This window comes from Bufo bufo, chromosome 3 (genome assembly GCF_905171765.1).
Source record: "Bufo bufo chromosome 3, aBufBuf1.1, whole genome shotgun sequence".
Taxonomy (NCBI): domain Eukaryota; kingdom Metazoa; phylum Chordata; class Amphibia; order Anura; family Bufonidae; genus Bufo; species Bufo bufo.
The window spans coordinates 600,254,289-600,279,176 of NC_053391.1; the positions used below are offsets into that span (position 1 = coordinate 600,254,289).

Sequence of the window (24,888 nt, forward strand, 5' to 3'; positions counted from 1 at the left end):
GGACCTATTGAAATGAATGTGTCCGCATCCGTTATGCGGAATGACAACGGAACGGTGCCCATGTATTGCGGATCCGCAATACGGGACACAAACTGTCATGTAAACGAGCCCTAACTTCAGTTTTGTTTGCGGACCCATTGAAATGAATGGTTCCGCATACGGTCTGCAAAAAAAAATAAAAAAATGGACATGGAAATAAAATACGTTCATGTGCAAGAGCCCTAAGTGCCAGCTCACACAACTGATTTTGAAAAACACGCTTAAAAATCAGCAAGGGATCAGTGCAGTTTTTGATGCAGCTTTTATTTAGGCGAATGGGTGTTCGCTTTACTACAAAGCTGCATTTTCAGCTTGAGGTTTTTGTATGTGAATCTACACCAAAAACCACACAAAAAAAAGGCATGGACTTACATGGGACTGTTTTTTTTTTTTTTGTGTTTCCCACTCATTTTAATGGGACATTCAGCCCCAGGATAGGACATGCTGCTTTTTTCCATGCTCCCTTTTCACAGGTATAAAAAAATAAATAAATCAATCACTGATTCCCATTGAAATGAATAGGAGGCCGATTTGAGGCGTTTTTTGGAGCCAATTTTCAGGAAGAAAAAAAAAAAAAGTGTGTGATAACTAGCCCTTAGGCTGAGTTCATTTCACCATTTAGTTTTCTGTTCCGTCAGAAGAACAGATCAAATAAAATGATCCATTATGCACATTTTGCATCCATTTTAGTCATTTCTGTCAGACGGGAAGGGGGGGGGGGGGACTTTGTGTAGGACTTTTCTTCAGTCTAAACAAACAGATGCAAAATGTGCATAACCGAGCAGAACAGACGTTTTGAGTATTTTTTCTGTTCTTCTGACTGATCCGAAGAACTGAAAACCGCACACTCATGTGAAGAGCCTGTGTCCGGAACACAAACTGGTATTCCGAGTTAAAGGGGTTTTTCCACCGTAAAAACTTATCACTAACTTTATTTGCATAAGATGTTTCGAGAACATTGTTCAGATAGCCATCAGATATTTACATGTAATTTATTACCACTGTTTAGGGCGTGTTTTTAATACCCCTCCCCCCCAAACCACACATGAAGCGGAGGGGCTCGGTGTATAAGTATGGATTTTGATTCTCGTCCGTCCTGTTTTATACTGGACATGAAGAAAAGAACAATCTGTTCCTGAAACGCGTTGTCTTACATTCACTTCTATCTGGATTCTTTGCAACTCCTGGTCCTGACAGCATGATATAAACCCTTTACCTGCCACATCTTCATTGAAGTTTTCTCCTCAGTATCCCGAGTACTGCAGTCTTGTGGGTTACACAACGGCCAACAAATACTACATTTCTGCCTCCTTTTGAGCAACCATAACAGGTGAGCATCACTCCTGTACACAACACACTATACTACTCTGGTGCAGTGTATTTTTCTCGCTTTCAAAGCATCTGGTCTGTTTGGTTCTGACCACTTGGGAACCCGTAATCAAAAAAAAAATAAAAAAGGTGGGGGGGGGGGGTCCAGGAGTAAATGGCACAATGTTGTACTCTGCTCCTCTTTGACCGTCCATAGAGTTGAAAGTAGTGCATGTGCGTGAACGTCACTCCATTCATTCAGGGGACCCCTCTAATCATGATCAGAGTGGGGTCCAGCAGTTGGACCATCACTGATCAGACACTAATCCTGTGCAGAGTCTCTACCTTCACACTAGCGTTTTCTGCGGATCCGTCATGGATCTGCAAAACCGCTTCTGTTACAATAATACAACCGCGTGCATCCATCATGAACGGATCCGGTTGTATTATGTCTTCTATAGCCAAGATGAATTCATCATGACCACCATTGAAAGTCAATGGATCAGTTTTCTATTGTGCCAGATTCTGCCAGAGAACGGATCCGTCCCCATTGACTTACATTGTGTGCCAGGACGGATCCATTTGGCTCCGCTTCGTCAGGTGGACAGCAAAACTGCAGGCAGCGTTTAGGTGTCCGCCTCCAGAGCGGAATGGAGACTGAATGGAAAAGGATCCGCTCAGAATGCATTAGGGCAAAACTGATCCGTTTTGGACCGCTTGTGAGATCCCTGAACGGATCTCACAAACGGAAAGCCAAAACTCCAGTGTGAAGTAGCCTTAGCCATGGGGACTGCAGCTGTATTACATGCCTCTCGAACAGGCAATCTGATGGAACAGGGTAGGATTTATTTTCTGTCTGGATCATGTGGAATCCAACAGAACCCCAACCCATGGAGGTCTGTGTGTTTAAGACAAAATAAACCATAAAAAATGTACTTTAAGCATTTGCATAACGATGTTCTGTTAAGATGGTATCAATAGGGATCTTACGCAACCATAAAAGTCCGGCTTGGAGTAGTTATTGTTTTTATAGCAGAACACACCCTTTTTTGTGACTTGGAGCACACAGTGGTTTAACAGCCCTAACTTTAGGCCACTGAAATAACCATATATAATTGGTACATGTGTCCCCATGAGGTTCTAAAAAGACCTCTGGCACTTTTACACTAACTGGGGAATCCATGGGAGCCCCCATTAAGGGAATTTCACCCAACCAGAGCTGATCCGGGTCTTACACCCAGCAGTCCTGCTCCTGGCGATCACATAATCTCTGGGTCCAATACAGGCTGCGGCATTGTTGCTGGATAGTGCCCCATGTACCCAGGAAGAGAGATGGCAGCACCAATATTAAACTGCTTCAGTCATCTCCTCAGACAGAGCCGGAAACCTAAGCTTCTCTCCTTAGATTGCAGGAGTATGAGCTTTAATGAGGAACTTTCATGGTTTTATATTAATTGCGATAAATACCTTTACTTGCGGGGTACCCCCGCTGATGCCGCCACCCTGCCTGAATTTTTAAAATATGGTTCCTGTGCCCCCCTATAGTTTTCGCGCTCAGTATGCTAATAATGAGCAACAGTACAGGGAGGAGGAGACACCAGGGTTTATCAATGGGCGTCTCCTTCTCCCTGGCTGTGCCGCCATCCAATCACAGCGGAGAGCGGCACAGCCAGGGAGAAGGTGAGATTTTTTTTCTCCCTGGCTGTGACAGGATGGTGGCACAGCCAGGGAGAAGGAGACGCCCATTGATAAACCCTCCTCCTCCCTGTACCGATGCTCAGTATTAGCATACTGAGCGTGAAAACTACAGGGGGGCGCAGGAGCCATATTTAAAAAATAAAATCAGGCAGGGTGGCAGAATCAGCGGGGGGTACCCCGCAAGTAAAGGTATTTATCGCAATTAATACAAAACAATGAAAGGTCCTCTTTAAATGCACTGTCCACATATGGTACCCTGAAGTAAAGCCCAAAACCACACGCTGTATATAAGCTGGGTATAACTAGGTAGTTGCACACATTGAGAGACTAGTATGCAATCAATTTTTGGGTTGAAATGTACCAAGCAACAGCATCACTGCATTTATTTAGTAGGGATCGTTCATATGGCAGAATTTGCCATAAACATTTTGCCGCAAAGTGCACACCAAAAATCCGCTGGCAGCCGAGACGTCCACCCCCATTGTTTGCAGTCTTACACCACCTATTGGCTGGCACAGCTTGCAGCAACATTTTGGCACACGTTGTGCATTTTAAACCATACTTCTCACTACACCACGCCTCGTCTGGTGAGGCACAAAAAAAAACTAAAAACCCACATAATAAATGGGGTGCGAGGCATGTACCCCAGTTTTTTTGTGTAATTTGAGTCAGATTTCTGGCACATTTAGCTTACTAAACCCCCCAGTATAGGGACTCCTAAGGCATGACAATCCAGAGCCTCACTAAAGCTTAGAATACACAGGTTGCACCCTTGTCTCCATAAGATCGCAGGACTGCCACACTGCAATGGCAATAAAGAAAAAAAACACCATGTCATATGTTTTCAACATGGCAGAACTGAGGCTTGCACACCATGATAAGGATGTGATGCCTGCTGAGGATCTGGCGGTCTAGTATCCAACCTGGTAAATCAGCTGCACTACATACGGGGGGTGCACCACCAATGAGGCTCAGGCAGGGGCAAGAGAGGGGCAGCCAAAGGCCATGCAATGAAGGGAAGGAGTTAGGTTATGGCATTGGGGAGGGAGGGGTGCAATTTCAGTTTCTGCCTCTGGCAGCAGGAAGGCTAGGTGCACCCCTGATACCAGTATGCTGCTGAGTAGTTTATATTCATATGTATGAAAGTTCCAGATTTTAAAAATTTACCAGACTTTCATGCAGATGAATAAAAAATTTAACTCAGAAGGGAAAAAATCACTGCAGTCCTCCAATATTACTACAAGTCATTATGCAGCCCAGGACTAAAGGTTGTGAGAATTACTGTAATATGAAAGAGGATCTGGCACAACTGCTTTTCTGCTTTAATACATGCAGGTCATACCCCATAACACCACTTTGGAAACACCTTTTCTCGGTGTTCTGCTATTCCTTTTGTTATTCCTCCTGGAAATGTATGAATAAATTGACAATTCTGTTTTAACATTCCCCTTTAGAACTTCTATCAGTGCTGACAGTGACATTGTGAGGGCACCATCATTCATGCCGTTTTTTTAAAAACAGTGTATGGTAAAGGGGGAGGAAAGAAAGAGTTTGCTTCTCTTTTTCTTAATCCATTTCTACACTTTGCATAAGAATGAACCCTTAAACTGTGGGGAATGATAACAACCATCTGTCAGTTTATTCACACAATTCAAGGAGGAATAATAGAGGAACGGCACAACACGAAGTTCTAAAAAAAAAAAAAAAAAAAAAAATAAGTGTTCTAGCATTATTATTATTTCATGAGAAGCTCAAGTAATTCCTAAAACAGGAGTCAATAGGACCTACTTAAAAGGAAATTCCATTTTTAAACATATTTATTTCTAAAACATTCAGACGTTTACAGCACCTCTCACAGTCCTGTCATGGAACTGCAGCATGTCACCTGTGTTTAAGATCAAAGTGTACATATCACCATAAAACCTGATGGCGTTAGTCTTAAAAGCCGCTTTATATTTTTCACACATTACTTACAGTTCTGCTGCATTAACAAAAGTAAAATATACATAAGCTACAGTACTTACTGAATATATATATATAAAAAACAAAACAACAACTCAAGAGTGGTTTGTACAAAGTGCCACTGGTTTAGAAGCCGAAGGAGACACGTTCCCCTCCATCTCTGCTGAATGGGACAATTTTAAAACAGTGGTTCAGTATACAATGGTGGAGAAATTAAGGGGGGGGCCTTCAAATTATCCACAGGATAGGGGGATAACTATTAGATTGGTGGGAGTCCTACCGCTGGGACCTCCACAAAATGAATGGAGTGGCCTGCCGGACATGCACACAGCTGCTCCATTCATTTCTATGGCATTTCTGGAGATAGTGGAGCACTGTACTCGGCTATCTCCAGAACTCCTGTAGATATGAAGGTAGCGGCCACTCTGTACCCAGTGGAGCCCCCTGAAATTAACAAAGTCCCTGTTCTTGTGATCAGTGGGGGTCCCAGCGGTAGGAACCCCACCAATCTAATAGTTCTTCTTTTAAACAAAGCGGTATAATCCACAACATTTCTCAGTAGTATCAAATGACATCGTATACAGTACATTCTCAACACCTACAAAGCAAATTGGTCCTTTCCCAAGGGGTATGCTTTTTATTGCTCAGAAGCCGCACCATTTTCTTCACGGGGTGGAGTCTGGCACTGCAGCCATTCACTGAAATGGGGATTAGATGCAATACTGGACACCAGAGCGACACTGTTTCGTTGCAAATAGAGCAGACTTTTTTTCTTTTTCAAAAAACTTTTGAAATGTCATTATAACATTAAAAGTTTTGATCGGTGGGGTCCAAGCGCTAAGATGAAGAGAGAGAAAGGACTGCAGATGGGCACACGACCTTGCTATAGAGCCCATCTTCAGAAGGGAGAGGCCAGGCTCCTTGAGCTATCTCCTCATTTTAGCAACTGGCGGGGGTCTCAGCTCTCAGACCCCACAGATCCAAACCTTTGATACTTCACGATGCCATATCATAAAAAGGGGTTTGATGGTTCTTTGATAAGAATTGTCAGATCTTCAAGCTGTTCTGAGACTAACATTTTTCCATATTTATTTGGTCCTGATCTGGCCACGTTTTCATCTCCGAATAAACATTGTTTTACACGAAAGATTTAAAAAATGTACCCGTGCAGAATAAGTCTTCTGAGAAAAGGAAGATTCACATAACGTACTAAGTCCAGAAAGAAAGAATCTCTTCAATAGTGCACGCTTTACAAGTCTTCAGGACATCAATCTCTAGGGCCCTCGCCCAAGAAGCCAGCAGAATACAAGTCAATGATGACAGTCCGTGGGTCACTTCCCTACAGACTGGAGGTAGTTCACACATAGCAGGACCATGCTGTGCAATAATAATGAGGCCTCAGACTCTGGAAACAAAAAGGTGAAACATACGTCAATATTCAACATGCACTAACCGTATAAAAAGCCTACCATGCTAGCAATTAAAATGCTGTGTAGGGATTTTTTAGAGCCGATAACCTGTGAACTTTCAGGCCGATAGCCGATAACCTATACCGATATTCTGTGCATTTTCATTATTGAACCTGGGATCTTTTAATCCCTTGTCCTATTCACCCTAATAGAGATCTATCAGGGTGAATAGGACCTCACGCTCCCCCTGCTTTGTGCACACAGCAGCAGGGAGGTTACCACGGCAGCCAAAGCTTCAGTAGCATCCTGGCTGCCATGGTAACCGATCGGAGTCCCAGGATCACTCTGCTGGGGCTCCGATCAAAAGCTGCCACTGCCACCAATGAAGAGGAGGGGAGGGGACCCTGTGGCCACTGCCACCAATGTTTTTAATACTGGGGGGTGGAGGGCACACTGCGCCACCAATGTTTTTAATACTGGGGAGGGCGCACTGCGCCACCAATGCCAATTAACGTTTAATACAGGAGGCGAGTGTGTCGGCGCAGAATCACATAGCTGGCAGCCTGCCTCTGACAGCAAGCTGCGATCCTGTCATATAGGCTGGGCACCCCCTCCTGTATTTGTATTAGACGTTAATTATCATTGGTGGCACAGTGCGCCCGCCCCTTCTCCTCCCGTCTCTCCTCATTGTCAGCATGGCACAGGGGGGAGGGAGAGAGGGACTCCTTCTCCCCTGTAATGCTGAGGGAACATGAGCATGCTGACAGCAGCGCGCTCATGTTCTGTGATAGCACGCTGGACGCATTATCGGCATATCGGCAAGATTAGATGCCGAAAAATCACGAATATCGGCCGATAATCGGTCTACCCCTAGCTGTGTTCATATGAAAGTCCAATATGTACAAGAATGATCTGTAGCTGACAAATGAGTGTCATCGGGGTATTTACATGGGGCAATTATTGTGCACGAGTGTTCATCGGCCCAAGGAAAAGGCCTTTTTTAGGCTAGGCTAGAGACAGAGAGACACACACACACACACACACAGGTGAGTTCAAAGCAAGAGACTCGCAGAGCGAGATCCTGTTCTGACCTCTGACAGGATCACACAGCATTATAATGATTTATAAGGCTGGGTGTCCCCAAGACCTGGAATCTTTTGAATTACACTGACATTATGTCAGTGTAATTCAGTAGATTCCAGGTCATAAATCATAATGCAGAGGTAGGATCTCATCGTGACACACACTGCACATTGAACTCGCTTGTGTGTATCTGGCCTAAGGCTGGCTACAGCAGTAATGAACATTTTTATGATAACTGATACAGCTACGTTGTGGCTAATAGAATTGTTTTTGTCCCATGGCCAGGAAACTTATCCCTCATGCTTAGAAATGCTTCCCACTTATTACTGGTAAACACTTCACATTTTAATGTACTAATGTATAATAAAAAATATGAAAAACCCTCCATGGGAAGAGAATCTCTCATATCATGGAATTATTTATTAATACATGCACCCATCCTGATGAATGTTCCAACTGCTAAAAAAAAAAATCCCCCTCAAAGGGATAAGCTGTAACATGACATGAGCAGAACAGACAAGAAAACATATTTCCCGTTATATAAAAATGGGAAATCACATGCCTCTGAATTACACCAGTAATCCCCAGTGTACACCATTCTGCATGTGGCCTCAACAACAAGATGTCCACCTTGCAAAATATAAATCCCATGGTTTCAACTGCCTGACATTCAACATGGCAGAAATGGCAGGTGTGGGTGCAGAGGCCACGTGTGGCTGCACAGGTCGGACAGCACACGCATGATGTGAACATCAAAAGTAATAAGTAAGATCAGCTAGACAGTTTTTTTCATTGAGAAAGCCAGTCTGATGACCAGCGAAACGTCTTCAAGAAAAAAGAAGTCCAGTTGACTTATTACTACGGATATACCATGACCTGGATGAATGAGAACCTTCACAGACAATGATGTGAACAGAACCTGATCACTACTGCCCGTTGTATGTATCCTCTCCACAGAGCGGTGGTGACGTGCTCCTTCTGGTCAGAGAGCACTGGAGAAAGTGGCTGCAGGAAATGTTGCACTTACTTTCTCACACCATCAGGACTGCTCCAGCTTGTAGAAGACATTGATAAGAGAATTAGTCTAAGGCCCCATGAACATGGCCGTAACCGTTCTGCAGACCGCAAACTGCATTTTCCCGTTCTGCACATCCCGTCCTATGTTAAAAATGCATATTCCATATTTTTTGCGGGATGGTAAAACGGACATAAGGATGCGGAGAACACGCAGTGCACTAACCTGCATTTTTTGGCCCCCACTAAAATTATCAGGACTGCATACGAACTGCAAAAAAGGCAGACCAAAAATATGGTCGTGTGCATGAGGCTTAAGTGCAATTCTCTAACTTAAAAGCACATTACATACCACACTGCTGTGAATTCATGTCATTTTAAAATTCCCAAAAATGGTTTCAGCATTGACCTTTTTTTTTTTACCTTTTAGCTTTCCTGACAGCTGCAGCCAGCAATTTAACCATTTCCTACAGTCTTCTGCACTGAGGGGAGCCGAGTTTAGCCCTCTGATATAACAAGCCTGAAAACCAAAGAAAGCAGAGTTAACACGAGTAGCAGTCCGCTGACTGTCCCAATGGCAGATGTAGGAAAGCGGAATCAAACATGTTGGATTTCAACGAGTCCAATAATTTGTTCGGCAGGAAATAAGCTAGAAATGCCTGGTAGCAGCTTTTTCCTCTCTCTATTGAAATATACATGCACACTCGGCCAAGCTGATCGTGCATTTTTATGGTGTGATCAGGGATCTCAGAAGCAGCGTTTGTGTTAATTACTCAATCCAACGATCACACCCCATCATCAAATAAACACCTACCGTAATTATCAGGTGGGGAGTTCAGCCACTGTTCATACATGTTTATGCAAAGAGGTCATGACAATAACAGTGCACGTGTATGCTTCCCCTTCCTCCATTAACGATTATGCATAGTAGATCTTCTTATAAGATCATTTGCATATAAAATTCCAACAAATCTAACGCAACTCTAGTTAAATCTGAACAGAACCATCTCCTCTAAACCTACAGCAGCCCCAACAAGTCCCAAAGAATTTAACGAATTAGAGCCATTTCGCAGAAGCGTATTCTGTGTGGGAAATACGCTCCGTGTGACAGCAGCATTTCCCAGACTGAACACTGCCCATATGCGGAACCATTCACTTCAATGAGGCTGCAAAAAAACGGAAATGGCTCCGCGTGCATTCCGGTTCCGTATCTCCGTTCCGCAAAAAAAATACAACTCCTATTATTGTCCGCATTACGGACAAGTATATGACTGTTCTATTTGGGGCAAGACGTTGCATTACACAAAATGCGGAATGCATGCGGCTGGTATCAGTGTTTTGCGGATCTGCAATTTGCGGACCACAAAACATCCAACAGTTGTATGCATGAGCCCTTATAACGCTGTGAGTTCCTGCCTGACAGTGGCTGTACTGAAGGCATTTTGTGAGTACAATTCAGTACAGCTGAGGTCGGGCAGGAACACAGAGCATTATAAATCAATACAGTGCTGTGAGTTCATGACACAGGAGCAGTATTCAGTAGGGAAATGCTGCTGTCACACAGGGCGTATTTCCTGTGTGACATGCTTGAGTGAAATATCCCTAAAAAAATTATTTCAAATATATTAAAGTACACTCACCCCCTTAACTTCTTCGTCGGTGAGTTCTTTCACTCCCAACTGATGCAGGGCGCTGTCCAGGTGATGAATTTCAAAAATGTGCGACCTGAGCCGACGCTGAAGGAAAAAAGCTGGAAGGTGCGGTGTCAGGAACATTATACGGCTTAAAGCTTTCTGTAAGGACAAAAGACTGTATGAGCCACCTGGGTCATAGGACACTCTACTAAAGCCTCAGTAACAATGCAGGTTTTGTGGATTCCTTCAGTGGATGAGCTACACTAGACAAATGAGAGACATCAAGATGAGGGCCAACATGTAATGCAAGAGAGACAAAAGCCTATTGTACAGTGGTAATAGACGTACAGAGCCGTAATTCATCTATAGGCCCGTTCTGTACTGTTGTCTCCGATTTCATATTCAGGCCTTTTTTTCCCTCTGAATTATATCAAATCCAACTAAAAAAAGAATGCAGGAAGTTCTATCATATGTTACACTACAGAGCGATTGGAGAATAGTTCTGTAATAGGATGCAGATCTATAGGCTCTGCATTGTATAATGTCCTATAGGCTCTGTGCACAAGGCTCTGCATTGTATAATGTCCTATAGGCTCTGCATTGTATAATGTCCTATAGGCTCTGTGCACAAGGCTCTGCATTGTATAATGTCCTATAGGCTCTGTGCATAAGGCTCTGCCATTGGTATAAGTCCTAAGAGACACGGTAATACTACAACAATGACAGATATCACTATAGTAATGCATGGCACATAGAGGGGGTATAACTGCAGCCACATTGTATTTCACCTGTTTGCAGAGTTATATTACACAGTATAGTACTTTGTCTACGGCAAAAGGGGTTGTTGCCACAGTATGACACAACCCATCAATTAGTTTAGCTCTAGCCTTTGCTGACAGCTCCAGAGTACAGTAAAAAGATGTAATATTTTATATAGCATTGATGTCACAGCGCAGTAAATGTGGCGCCTAGTTGGAGTAGCCCCGATGCAAATGAATGATCTCCACAAGAGGTGCCGGTTACAGAATGCCCACTGCCAGGACCCTCTGGGATTAGATCGCTTGGGAAAGCAGAAGGCACATGTTGCACTGCAAGAGAAATTAATCATTACATAGTGCACATTATCCAAAGAGGTATCTCCCAAGGAGAGAACACCATCTTGGTTCATGACCAGGGAAAATAGCCAAGCAAATATCCATCTGTAGACGGCTGTGCTTGCCCCTCATCAGTAAAGAGCCGGATGCCTTGGATGCAGCTGGGGCAGAGTACTGGATCTCCTTAAAGAGACCAGTCCTGTATGGAGACTTACTGGAAGAGTTCTAAGATCTGAAGACTTATTGGCAATGCTAAGCTGACTTCAACGTATCACACTAAGGCCTCATGCACACGGCCGTTGTGCGACCGTTCCGTGCACTGGGCCGGACCCATTCAACTTGAATGGGTCCGTGGTATGTCCGCACCGCGAAAAAAATATGACAAGTCATATTTTTTTTGCGGTGCGGAACCACGGAAGCACTCCGTAGTGCTTCCAGTGTTTCGTTCCGTGACTCCGTTCCGCATCTCCGGAATTGCGGACCCGTTCCGTGATGTGGGGTGCACACGGCCGGCGGCTGTGTGCATGAGGCCTAAGCTAGCCAGAATCCTACTCTGTACTGGTCTCTGCTCTGGCTAATTGAGGAAGCCTTCCCCTCTAGGCGATACCTTGTATATGTAATGCAATAATGTAAACTTCAGAAGGGAAAAAACAAGAAGTTGTGCACTAGTGTTCGTACCATTTTCTGGACATCCAGACTGTTCATACAGAAAGGTGGATGTGAGAAGGCTGCTCTGACCTCCTGCAGATTTGCTACCTTTGGGTGAACTCCATGCTGTACCTAGAATAAGAAAAAGGCAGGTTCAGGAGCCTGTATATAGCACAATAACCTGTACAACCCAAAAAGATCAGTAAGGTCACTTTCACAAGGCAGTATATGGTCAATATTTGTAAAGCAAAGTAATCGTGGAAGGGGGGAAATGGACAATGTTGCACCTCTTCCATGTTTTGAGTGCACTGCTGGTTTTGGCGCATAATACACCAGTGCGACAGTGTCCTGAATGAACACGAGGGAACGAAGACAACAGTAGAGGCTTCGAAATATCAGATACAGGAGGAGGTTGTGACCAAATTACATGGAAAAAGACTTCCGATTCCCCAAAATGGAGATGAAGCTGGACAGGGACCAGCGCGATTGTGCTGTGCTGAACGCTATGTCCCGATACTAACAGACATAGGCGAGCTGTAATTCTCTTTCTGCATTCTAGATTTTTATCTAGCACCACAGAGACGCTACTTAAAATTAGTTTTCCAGCGTGAGCTACCGAGCGAGGAATTGTGTGCGAGGTCACAAATACTTTATCCTTGTTCATGCGTGAACATTATTCCTTAACTCTTACCTGTGTGACCAGATGGTGAATCTGATCCTGCAGAGTCTGCTCGGTCACGGAGCTAACAGACTTTAACATACCGTCTAACACATCTTCATAAACATCTTTCCGTTTGCTATGATAAATCTCCAAGAACTCCTCCTGCTGTTTTGGAGTCCAAAAGTACCGGATCAGCAATTGTCTGGGGAAAAAATACCTAAGGAAACACAAAACGCTAAGTCCGGGCTCATTATAATAAGCTCATAACTAGTGTTGAGCGAACTTGTGTTTTAAGTTCGGGTTATCGAAGAATCCCGTTATGGATTCCGAATTCCATATGGTTCGTGGTAGCAGAATCCATAACGGGATTCTTTGATAACCCGAACTTAAAACACAAGTTCGCTCAACACTACTCATAACTAATGTTTTATATTATACTAACAGAAGAAGGCAGAAGAGGAAAGGACAAAAAAAAATTGGATGATGGTAGAAGATATTTCTAACAGTTGCTCTAGAGAGAACGTGTATCAGGTAGCAACATCAATTTGAAAACATCTGAGGATTAAAACTGGATCCATGGGGATCAATAAGTGTTGAAGGGGCCCTTTTTTTTTTGTTTCACTCACTTATATAGCGCTGACATATTCTGCAGTGCTTTACAGACATTACTATCACTTGATTGCTCCAGTGGGGATCACAATCTAAGTTCCCTATCAGTAGGTCTATGGAGTGTGGGAGGAAACCAGAGAACCTGGAGGAAACCCACACAAACACGTCATGCAGATGTTGTCCTTGGCCGGATTTTGCTAACCACCGTGCTGCCCTTGGAGTTCTGCAGCAATGCAGCGAGCCCCTCCATCCGGATGATGAGGTCTTCTGACTAGGTTGCAAAGGACAGATTGATTGCAATATCGCTGACAGAAGTCACCGATGTGCAAGAGGAAAACGACCGAGGATCTAGCCAAGGAAAGTCCAGTGACCTGACAGGAGAGCCTATAAACTGCTGACCAGAAGAGGTCTAGGAAGAAGCCTATGGCAGATCCGCAGCGCCGGTACATAAGATATGATGAGAGATGGATTGCAGGCTCTCTCTCTCAAGTGCACTAATGAAAGAAGTTTCTGACCAGCCTAAGGACGTACTGGGAACTTAAAGTGGCCCCATGTTGTAGGAGGGTCCAGACTGACAGAAGGCAGGGCAAGCAATAGCTTAGTGCAGCACAAAATACTGCCCCAGCAGAACCAAATACCAGAATACTGCCACCCGTGCTGCACTATTCAACTGTATCACCATCCTGAAAAGGGTGATAAAGTGGAACTCAGGAGGGGACCTGCTCCTACCTCATTATGTACCTGGCCAGCACCAGGGCTAGGGAGGCCCCTTGGGAAATTTCCCTGTAGGGTCTATGGCCAGTCCATCCCTGAACCAGCCTCCAGGTACCTACTGATAATGCAGGGTTTGGGAACACTAGTAGTTTTATCTAAGTGCCCCCTTACAAGATGGTTGGCATAGGCAGTTCTTCTATACAGCCGACAGTTATACTTACATTAAAACAAAGACCAGATAGTTTGCAAATGGTGGAATCGAAATCATGATCACGGGGGCAGCTTTGATGACATCTCTTCTGAACTAAGAGAGACAGACAAAGGCTATTTGGGGGAAACATCCAAAATCTGCTTCTCTGCAAGAAGCAAGAGACTGATCAAGCAAAAGAACACTGGAATTTAACTTCTCTTCAGCTGTAGATAATAAGTGAGTAGATGACATTACATTAGCGCTACGCTTCCTCCATGAACCCCAATTCTTAGTTAAAATACGGTGCATTTACGGACAACTCTGATATGTAACTAGAAATAGAGGCACATTGTGCAGTCCTTGTACCTGCAGAGACCTCGTCCACTTGGATACTAGAGGTGGCAGTCAGAATTTGATGAAAACTGGGATTAAAGCTGTACATTTTTACTATTTGGGTGACCCTTCACTACGTGTTGAGACACAATTTAATTTTTATTTTCAAATGGTCAATAAGACCAATGGCTGTCTCTGGGTTGACACGTGTGATAGTATTCTAAATTAAAACGTAACATTTATTGTAATATGTAAATAAGACTTCACACTAGACTAACATTTAAAATTCTCAGCTCTGCCTGCTGTATAAATAGTGATTGTTATTAAATCCTAAGTTGTGATAATGGCATCTTTGGATAGGTGTGGAGGTGCTGCTATCCGCCTTGCTCCCCTCCTCTGCTTTATATTTAGCAGCCGATGCAGATTCTTACTGGGACCAGTGCTGTGGTCTATCACAGTAGTTGGTGCGCTCTCGCTCCAAACTATCTATCTCGGTAGCTGGTGCACTCTCACTCCACAAAGTCTCCCCATCTGACTGCCACTATATTAAATCTTGTCCAGTATACGGCGCAGGCAAACGCTGTCTAAAACACATGCTTTACAGCACTCTGCCCCCCGACATGTTTCGCCAAATTAACAGTCTGCCCGCACCCCTGAAGACGCCAAGTTAATTTGGCGAAACATGTCGGGGGGCAGAGTGCTGTAAAGCATGTGTTTTAGACAGCTTTAGCTGGACAAGATTTAATATAGTGGCAGTCATATATTACAATAAATGTTATGTTTTAATTTAGAATACTATCACACGTGTCAACCCAGAGACAGCCATTGGTCTTATTGACCATTTGAAAATAAAAATTAAAGCTGTACATATCACAGCCTTAGGCTACATTGCAGTCCGCAAAATGAGGATCCGCAAAACACGGAAACTGGCCGTATGCGTTCCACATTTTGCGGACTGCACATGGCCAGTGCTATATAGAAAATGCCTATTCTTGTCTGCAATTGCGGACAAGAATAGGACATGCTCTATATTTAATTGCGGACAAGAATAGGACATGCTCTATATTTAATTGCGGACAAGAATAGGACATGCTCTATATTTTTTTGCGGGGCCACGGAAAGCAACTACGGATGCGGACAGAACACGGTGTGCTATCCACATCTTTTGCGGCCCCATTGAAATAAACGGGTCCGCACCCGTTCTGCAAAATTGCGGAACAGAAGCGGACTTATTCATATGGCTGTGTGCATGAGCCCTTACAGTAAACTCCTCCATGAAGGCAGATACACAAGGCTCCACTGGTACAGTCCATGTAAAAAGCAACACATAGGAGGAAATAAGACCGATACTGCCAATAAATAACAGCATCTGTAGGGCAGCTTTATCCAGCCAGTATGGATATGCTTCCCAGCTACATAGTCAAATTTAAAGGGAGCTATTATTTTAATTCTACACTGGAATCTAACATGTCCCAATTTATTAGTAATGAAAACCATTTAGCAGTAGAGCTTCAGAGCCATAAAATGGAAGCACAGACGCTTGTCAAGACTGTATATTCACTCAGAAGTACCCAAAATTAATGGGGCACATTTATCAAGCTCTATAGCTGGCAGTGAATCGCCGAAGTTATGTAGATCCTCCTCAAAAACCTAGGTGCATCTTGTAGGGCGAAAAATACGGTAATGTGCCTATAGTCAGCACATGAACGCACCTGTCTTAATTTTTCCATTTCTCTATAAGGCAGCTGGTGGTACTGTATCCCGTGGCTTTTCATCTTTCTTCTTATCGCGCGGACTTCTTTTCCATCAATAAATAACATTCGCAATCCTGCAACATGTAGATCGGAGAAGGGGAGGCTTTACCTCATGCTGACTTAGAGGGAATACGTACATGCTACTTGGAATTAGGGTTGTTGCGATACCAAAATTTTGATTCGATTTCAATACTATAAAAAAGTATTGCGATACTCGATACCACACGAAAAAAAAATAATACACCAAAAAAGCCGTGTGCATTCCGCATTTTATGGAACATCCGGACCATAATCGAACAGTCCGATCCTATTTTTTGGGGGGACAGTGCGACAAAAAAAAAAAAAAAAAAGGCAAATCGCGTTTTTTATTTTTTTATTTTCTGTTATGGCATTCACCACATAGGAGATATTCATTTATATTTTAATAGTTCGCACTTTTTTGGGCATGGCGATACGTAATATGTTTATTTATTTATTGTTTATATATTTTATATGTAAAATTGGGAAAGGGGGCGATTTATACTTAATATTTTGGTGTTTGTTTTTCTTAAAAATTATTTTTTTTAACTTTTTATTTGATTAGCCCCCTAGATCTCTATCAGGGTGAATAGGACTTCACACTCTCCCTCCCGCCCTGTGCTCTGTGCACACAGCAGCAGGGAGATTACCATGGTGACAGCCAGGACTTCAGTAGCATCCTGGCTGCCATGGTAACAGATCAGAGCCCCAGGATTACACTGCTGGGGCTCCGATCAGAAGCTGCCACTGCAGCACCAATGAGGAGGAGGGGAGAGGACCCTGTGGCCACTGCCACCAATGACTTTAATACTGGGGGGATTGGGGGGGGGGGGGGGGGCGCACTACACCAGCAATGAATGAAGAGGAGGGGACCCTGTGGCCACTTCCAATGATAACTCACCCATTAATACAAATACAGGAGGCGGGTGCTGGCTGCAGAATCACATAGCCGGCACCCAACCTCTATGAGAGGTAGCTGCGATCTGCGGCGGTTAACCCCTCAGGTGCCGCACCTGAGGGGTTAACTGACGCTGATCGCAGAGCCCTGTCAGGGGTCGGTGTCGGCTACCTGTTTCTGCAGCCAGCACCCCCCTCCTGTATTAGTATTAATGGGTGAGTTATCATCATTGGTGGCATTGTGGCCACAGCTCCTCCCCTCCCCAGCCCCTCCCTTATTGGCAGCAGCGGCACAGGAGAGAGGGAGTGCTGAGAAGAACATGGCGTACGCTGAGAGCAGCATGCTCCATGTTCTCTGATACTAGGCTGCGGAGTAGTGCAGCCTAGTATTGGTAAATGTCAAATCCTGGTACAAAAGTATTGATTGGGCATCGATAATTCGATACCCGCTACAACCCTACTTGGAATGTAATGTGAATAAGAGGAGCTGCCACCTCTCCTGACATGTCTGTTTAGTAACTACTTGCATTCCCTGGGTAATAACAATTCTGAAGCATCTATTCTGACGGCTCTATGTTGTGCCATTCCTCTATTATTCCTTCGAGAAGTTTATGAATGAATTGTGAGCTGTTTGCAATAAAGGTCCAGATGGGTGTTACCAGTTGGAGGAGTCCCTGCTTATTCCCACACTATCCAGTACCGATCGGTACAGCCCCTTAGGCTCTTTTCAGCTCACTTGCATAATTATAAAAACATGCTTTTTAGGGTACTTTTACACTAGCGTTAAAGTTTTCCGGTATAGGAGTTCCGTCATAGGGGCTCAATACCGGGAAAAAAAGTTTTGTCTCCATTCATTGTCAAAGGGGACAAAACTGAGCTGAACAGAACGGAGTGCTCCAAAATGCAAGTCAAAGGGGACGGATCCGTTTTCTCTGCCACAATCGAAAAACGGATCCGTCCTCCATTGACTTTCAATGAAGTTCATGACGGATCCGTTTTAGTAATGTTAAAGATAATACAACGGGATCCGTTCATAACAGATGCAGATGGTTGTATTATCAGTAACGGAAGCGTTTTTGCTGAACCCTGCCGGATCCAGTAAAAATGCTAGTGTGAAAGAAGCCTTAGGGGCTACAAAGGATTGATTAGCACATAAAGATGTATCTGTGAAGGAGTATAAGAGAGCTACACTGCCATCCAAGCATGACATATCTAAGGTGCAGGCCAGGCTTACCTTTCATAAAAGTGGAGTACAAGATATAAAAGTTCGGCAGCTTTCTCTCCAGAAAGTGTTCATACTTTGCATTGAGATGTTTCGCTTTTGAGGTGATCAGAGAGAGCGCTCCTTGTGGCTTCTGGTTGGTTGATAAGTGACAGGACTGGTACCTGGGAAGACAAGAGCGCAGACCTGTAGTACCTGTGCTCAGCAGGGAGGATACAGACAAGGGGGCACACGTAGGAGATTGGGCGCAGCCGCCAAATCTGCACTGAAATCGCTTCTCTTTGTTTTCAGTGGGAGGTTGCGCCACAGTACATGCAGGTTCCAAGACCATGCCAAGAACGTACACACCCATTCTTGGCACGTTTGGCGCACGGACCCCTCGCAAAGCAGCTGAAAACCAGTGGCACAGCAGTTTCTGCTGCGGGAGGTGTTGGAAGAAGCAGCGATGCTCCTTAAGAGTTTCCTAGGCCAGTGACGCTGCCATACATCAGTCACGTGGCCTAGGTGCAATACCATGTACAGCCACTATACAATGTAAGGCGCTATGCTTGGTTTGCTTTGTGGAGGCCATGCTGCTCAATGAAGCTCCGGTGATGGCAGTGGTGTCTTCAGCTGATCACACAGCTACCAACTGTCCCATAGGTGGTGGGGCTTTGGATGTGCCAGACACGCTGAGAGCAGCAGAAGATTATGTACCTAGCCGATGGCCAGGTACATAATCGGCGCGTGCGCACCTACACCTGTACGTACGTACATACGTTACGGCGCGTGCGCACCTACACCTGTACGTACGTACATACGTTACGGCGCGTGCGCACCTACACCTGTACGTACGTACATACGTTACGGCGCGTGCGCACCTACACCTGTACGTACGTACATACGTTACGGCGCGTGCGCACCTACACCTGTACGTACGTACATACGTTACGGCGCGTGCGCACCTACACCTGTACGTACGTACATACGTTACGGCGCGTGCGCACCTACACCTGTACGTACGTACGTTACGGCGCGTGCGCACCTACACCTGTACGTACGTACGTACATTACAGCGCGTGCGCACCTACACCTGTACGTACGGCGTGTATAACTCTTCGTGTTCATACACTTACTGTCAGTATTATACAGACACATGCACCAGGAGGGAAGCGGCCATACATATTACATGCCTAGTATCAGGTCTAGGTGGCCTGCAGCCCCAGGGTGGATTTTCTTGGCTGCCGCCTTGGAGATGGCAGCCAAGTGCTAGGTACTGAGGTAATCATCCACATTCAGGAGCGCCATTCATCCCTCCAGAGCGGAGCGCTGTGTCTCGGTGCCCGGCAGAGGACTGCTGGCAGCACCCGGCCCCGCTGCACACACACAGCGCCACCCCTCATACTCACAGCGTCAGCAGACATCTCCTCCGCCGCCCTCCGTCCACATGCAGCCAACACGTCCCAGTCCTGCACAGCGCCATGTTCTAGGAGGAGAAAGAGCATCTGTCACCAGCTACAAGGTCGATAATGCAGAGGTCACATGGCAAGGGGTGACGTCACGTGACAACGTCGAGGGGCCATGTTTATTGAGGGCAAAGCGGCAACGAACCCCTAGTCCTCAAGAAAGAGACCAGTGTGCAGGATGCTACACCCTAGTGAGCTCAAAGAGGTTTGATGACGTCATGAGCATGTGATGAGTGGGAGGAGTCAGACTCAAGGGTGTGCTGGTTTATCCTCCTACTTATCTTCTATTGGATTAGGTGTGAATGTCCTCATGAGGGGGTCACAGAGGGGTGCTTCATGGAAGGGGTTGTGTGCCAAATTCAAATACATAAACGGAAATCTACTCGCCAATTTGATACCTCACTAAACTCTTCCCGGCAGCTATGATGTCATCTTCTTGGCTGCAGCAGTAAGACAGGTGATTGGCTGCAGCAGTTGGCCTAAGTTCCGACTTATTTCCATCAGTGATTGTGAGACAAAAGCAGGTGCGGTCAAATGCACAGAACAGGTGCAAATCTTTCCCTTCTACCCCATGTCTGTGGAGGCTTCGCTGCTGGTCCTGGCTCACAATAAGGTCTCATTCACACATACGTGGACCACGGTCCGTGAAATCCCGTCCTGCCAAGTGCATGGCGCCGTTGGTTGCTATGATACCGTGCGCTTCGTGCCAAGTGCATTACTCTACAGCGGGGGCGACACGGCGCCATAGCAACCAATGACGCCGTGCACACGTGTACTCAGCAGGACGGCAAAACCGGGTTTTCACGGACCGTGGTCCATGCATGTGTGAATGAGGCCTAAGGCTTATGCACGTGGCCGTCTATTTTTGGCTCCTGCAGAAATGTCCTATTCTTATATAATAATAGGACAGGTTCTATTTTTTTACGGAACGGACATACGGACACAGAACGCACATGGAGTCATTTCCATATTTTTTTTTTAATCTTTTTTTTGCGACCCCATTAAAATAAATGGTTCCACATACAGGCTGCAAAAAAAAACCTGACAAAAATACGTTCACGTGCATGAGCCCTAACTGACCAAATAACTGAATTGTGAACTTGGCCTTACCTGGAGTATACAGGAGCCACTAGCGGAAACCAAATATACACAGCCAAGCGGGAATGTTTGGAGCGGCAGCGTGGATGAAATAGGTGAGAATACCTTCTTTTATTTAATTTTTTTTTTTTATAATATAGTCAGAATGGGTGAAAAAGTCATAGTCACCTGACACTTCCCAGAGTCCCAGCTACTCACTGCGGCCAGGGATTGGTGGAGGGGGCACAGCGGGATCGGTGAAGTGAGTCTGACTTCTTCTATTTTAAGCCATTTTCTAAAAAATGACATGCTGGGCAACCCCTTTAAGGCCTCATGCACACAAATGTATTTTCTTTCCGTCTCCGTTCCGTTTTTTTGGCGGACCATAGATGGAACCATTCATTTCAACAGGTCCGCAAAAAGTAAACGGAAGTTACTCTGTGTGCGTTCCGTGAGTCTGTTCAGCAAAGAAATAAAACATGTCCTATTACTGTCCGCATTACAGACAAGGATAGGACTGTTCTATTAGGGGCCAGCTGTTCCATTCCGCAAAATATGGAATGCACGCGGACGTCATCCGTATTTTTTGCGGATCCGTTTTTTGTGGACTGCAAAATACATACGGTCGTGTGCATGAGGCCTAAAAGCGTAGAGAGACCGGCAGCGCCGCCTGCCCTGCACCACACAGTTCTCAATGACATGGATGCACACTTACCTATTTTGTGGTTTGTAAAAACCTCGATGGAGGTTTTTGTTTTGTTTTTCTTTTTTTAGTCACACCGGGGTAGGTTTATCAAAAGTGGTGTACAGGAGAACTGGCTCAGTTGCCCACAGCAACCAATCAGATTCCACCTTTCATTTTTCACAGCTCTTTAGGAAAATGAAAGGTGGAATCTGATTGGTTGGTATGGGCTACTAAGCCAGTTTTCCTCACCACCAGTTCTGATAAATCTCCCCCACTGTGTTTTACTTGCATTTTCTTCAGCTGCCTGGAAAAAAAGACACAACTGATGACAAATGAAAGGGGCTGTGCCGGAACAGATATTGATGACCTCTCTTCAGGATGTCCTCAATATGAGATCAGTGGTGGTCCAACATCCTGGATCCCCACCGATCAGCTGTTGGAAGCGGCCGGGCATTCCCTGAACGCTGCAGCCTCTTCCTACTCCATGTGAGGCTACCATACTTCAGTCACGTGGCCTAGTTGCAGCTCAGCCCTATAGAAGTTAATGGGACTGGGCTGCAATACCGTGCACGGCGCTGTGCTTGGTGAGCTGCCAGGGGACGGACGCGCTCACAGAGCTCTGTTCCCTGGAACAGCTGATTGGCGGGGGGCGGAACTCTCACCCCCTCCTATGTGGTAATGATGACCTATCAAAATTGATAATGATGACCTATCCTCAGGAGTTTCCCTTAGTTTTCTAACCCGATACCCACTCGGGCAGATTTGCTAATCTTGTAAATGGCGTTCGCTTAGAAAGGCTGGCGGTCATGTGCTGACTCATTGAACAAAATGTGCGCCAAAAAACTGTAAGTAAAATGGGAGTCCGAAAGAAGGGAAGACGTTTCCTTTCTTTCTGAACATGGTGTGGTAGAGCATGTATTTGTGTGAATGGAGAATGTGAATATTTTATTGGATAGGTGCTATATAGGGATGAGAGAACTTGTGTTGTCAAGCTCGGCGTACAAGGTTCGGGTTATCTAAGAATTATAATATGGATTCCGCTACCATGGACCATAACTTACGGTCCGTGGTAGGGGGATCCATAACGGAATTCGTAGATAACCCGAACCTTGTACGCCGAACTTTATGTTATGGTGCCCGCTTTATTTTGGGTCCTGCAGCAGGTATATGGTGAGGCAGGGTGACATTAATAGTGGGTGGCTTCTCCCCAGGCTGCCAGTCGTCTGGCATGGTAATGGTCATACAGATGCTGGATATCCTCCTGTGCTATGTCATTCTAAACTCTTTCAGCTTGTATTTGTAGTCCAGCCAAGATGATTGTTGGCTGCGGCACATGGGAGATCTGTGGCCCCATCCAGTCCCAGACATTCTCGATGGGGGAGAGATCTGGTGGTCAAGCTGGCCAGAGGAGCTGCTGGAGACCCTGAAGAGCACGTTGTGTAGCTCAGGCAGGGTGTGGTCGGGTGTTATCTTGTTGGAACACCACGTCTCCTAACTGAATCAAAAAAGGCAGTAGGACTGGTTCCATGATGTCCTGCACACATCAAAGACTGGTCATTGTTCCCTTCTCGAATACCAGACAGGAATAGCCATGATAGCTTATGGCACCCCCCACATCAGGACACTGGGTCTGGTCCTGTGGTCTCCACACTGTGCATGATGTCAGTAGATGCTCTCCAGCCCTCTTGTGAACTCTGATGTGGCCATCATTAACACCAAGGCAGAACCCACATTCATCACCGAACACTATTGTTTGCCATTCATGCCTCCAGTAGGCTCTCTCGCAGCACCAGTGTCGGTGCTCTTGGCAATTTTGAGAGGTCAGTGGCAAATGATCTAGTGGAGTGTGTGAATGCAGTCCTGCTTCAACTAGATGGTTTATTATGGTCTTGGGGGTCACTGCAGAATCAATTTGTGAATCTGTGGCTGTCCTTTGAGATACAGTAGGTCTTCTTAGGCTACTTTCACACTTGCGACAGAGTGATCCGGAACTGCCTGCCGGATCCGGCAATCTGCATGCAAACGGACAGCATTTGTAGACGGATCTGGATGCGGATCCATCTTACAAATGCATTGCAAGAACGGATCCGTCTCTCCGGATGTCATCTGGAGAAACGGATCCGTATATATATATATATATATATATATATATATATATATATATATATATATATATTTTACATTTTTACTGGTCTGCACATGCGGTATTTTTAATGCCGGATCCAGCACTAATACATTTCAAAGTAAATTAATGCCGGGTACTGATCGGGAATTTTGGACGGAGATAATACCGCAGCATGCTGCGGTATTTTCTCCGTCCAAAACGCTGTTCAGTGACTGAACTGAAGACATCCTGAACGGATTTCTCTCTTTTCAGAATGCATGGGGATGAAACTGATCAGTTCTTTTCCGGTATAGAGCCCCTAGGACGGAACTCATTGCCGGAAAAGAGAAACGCTAGTGTGAAAGTACCCTTACAGTGCCGTACTGCCAATTTAAGCAGACCACGCAGCTGCTATGGGGCCCGTGGCAGGGTGGGGCCCGGAGTGCATGGAAGGTCCCACCCCCTACATCTGCATGTATGTATTATTGGGCATTGCCACTGGCTTGTCTTCCATCCCAAATCTCTATCTGGGGCCATCCCTCCCCCACAGTGCACCACCGCCTTGTCTGTGCTCTCCTCTGACCACTGTAGACACCACAGATGCACTACAGCAGGCATCCTCAAACTGCGGCCCTCCAGCTGTTGTAAAACTACAACTCCCACAATGCCCTGCTGTAGGCTGATACCTGTAGGCTGTTCGGGCATGCTGGGAGTTGTAGTTTTGCAACAGCTGGAGGGCCGCCGTTTGAGGATGTCTGCACTACAGAAACTTTTCAAACAACTCTATCCAAGATTTTATGGATGGACCATCCAGTTTCTCCGAGCACCACTATTGTCATCATCTAGCAGGCATAGGGAACACTTCAACAACACCCAATCAGCAGTCCTGTGAAATAGAAGAAATAAACAGTAATTTCAGACAAAAAAAATTATAATTCTGTGGAGCATCCGTATATAAAGTAAGGATCTTGGAACTTTTATCACTACATGTAACACCCTCCAGCACTGCCATATTGTAAAATAGTTTTTATCTTAGCTCCTTCTCGGTGTCCGTATTTCTTTTTTCGGTACTGTATTTAGCAGTGTATCCTCAAACACCCTGCCCTGATAGCATTCTGAGTTCATATGTGTAACAGCATTTCTGGCCACCAGATGGCGACTCTTCATTATTGAAGATTATTCTGGCTTGTCCTTGAAACGCATGGAAGAACCTGATCAGAATATAATATTATAATGAAATTTATTTCAAATCCAGTTGCTCCTAAGGCTACTTTCACACTTGCGTTTTTC

At 45.2% G+C, this 24,888-nt stretch overlaps 2 protein-coding genes across 4 annotated transcripts in view; one reads left to right on the forward strand and one right to left on the reverse strand.

Annotated features, from left to right (window-relative positions):
* The first annotated feature begins 1,179 nt into the window (after window positions 1-1,179).
* SLC11A2 (solute carrier family 11 member 2) overlaps window positions 1,180-24,888 on the forward strand; it is a 164,347-nt gene continuing 140,638 nt past the window's right edge. Inside the window, exons 1-2 of one of the 2 annotated variants that reach the window (XM_040425925.1) lie at window positions 1,180-1,369; window positions 8,944-9,000. The gene's annotated coding sequence lies outside the window, so the exon portion shown is untranslated. The remainder of the gene's footprint in view (window positions 1,370-8,943; window positions 9,001-24,888) is intronic. The other variant, XM_040425926.1, reaches the window with a different exon arrangement.
* On the reverse strand, window positions 4,851-24,303 carry LETMD1 (LETM1 domain containing 1). Of its 2 annotated transcripts, none has more exons than XM_040425929.1 (10): window positions 24,285-24,303; window positions 19,676-19,752; window positions 18,300-18,451; window positions 16,109-16,224; window positions 14,095-14,177; window positions 12,581-12,767; window positions 11,920-12,021; window positions 10,154-10,306; window positions 8,937-9,033; window positions 4,851-6,412 (listed from the first exon to the last, which is right to left on the reverse strand). In XM_040425929.1, the coding sequence occupies exons 2-10, from the start codon at window positions 19,747-19,749 to the stop codon at window positions 6,339-6,341; spliced, it is 1,038 nt and encodes a 345-aa protein (XP_040281863.1). In that variant the 5' UTR covers window positions 19,750-19,752; window positions 24,285-24,303; the 3' UTR covers window positions 4,851-6,338. The 2 variants fall into 2 exon arrangements, with proteins under 2 accessions (XP_040281863.1, XP_040281862.1); XM_040425928.1 differs by lacking the exon at window positions 24,285-24,303 and adding an exon at window positions 19,878-19,944.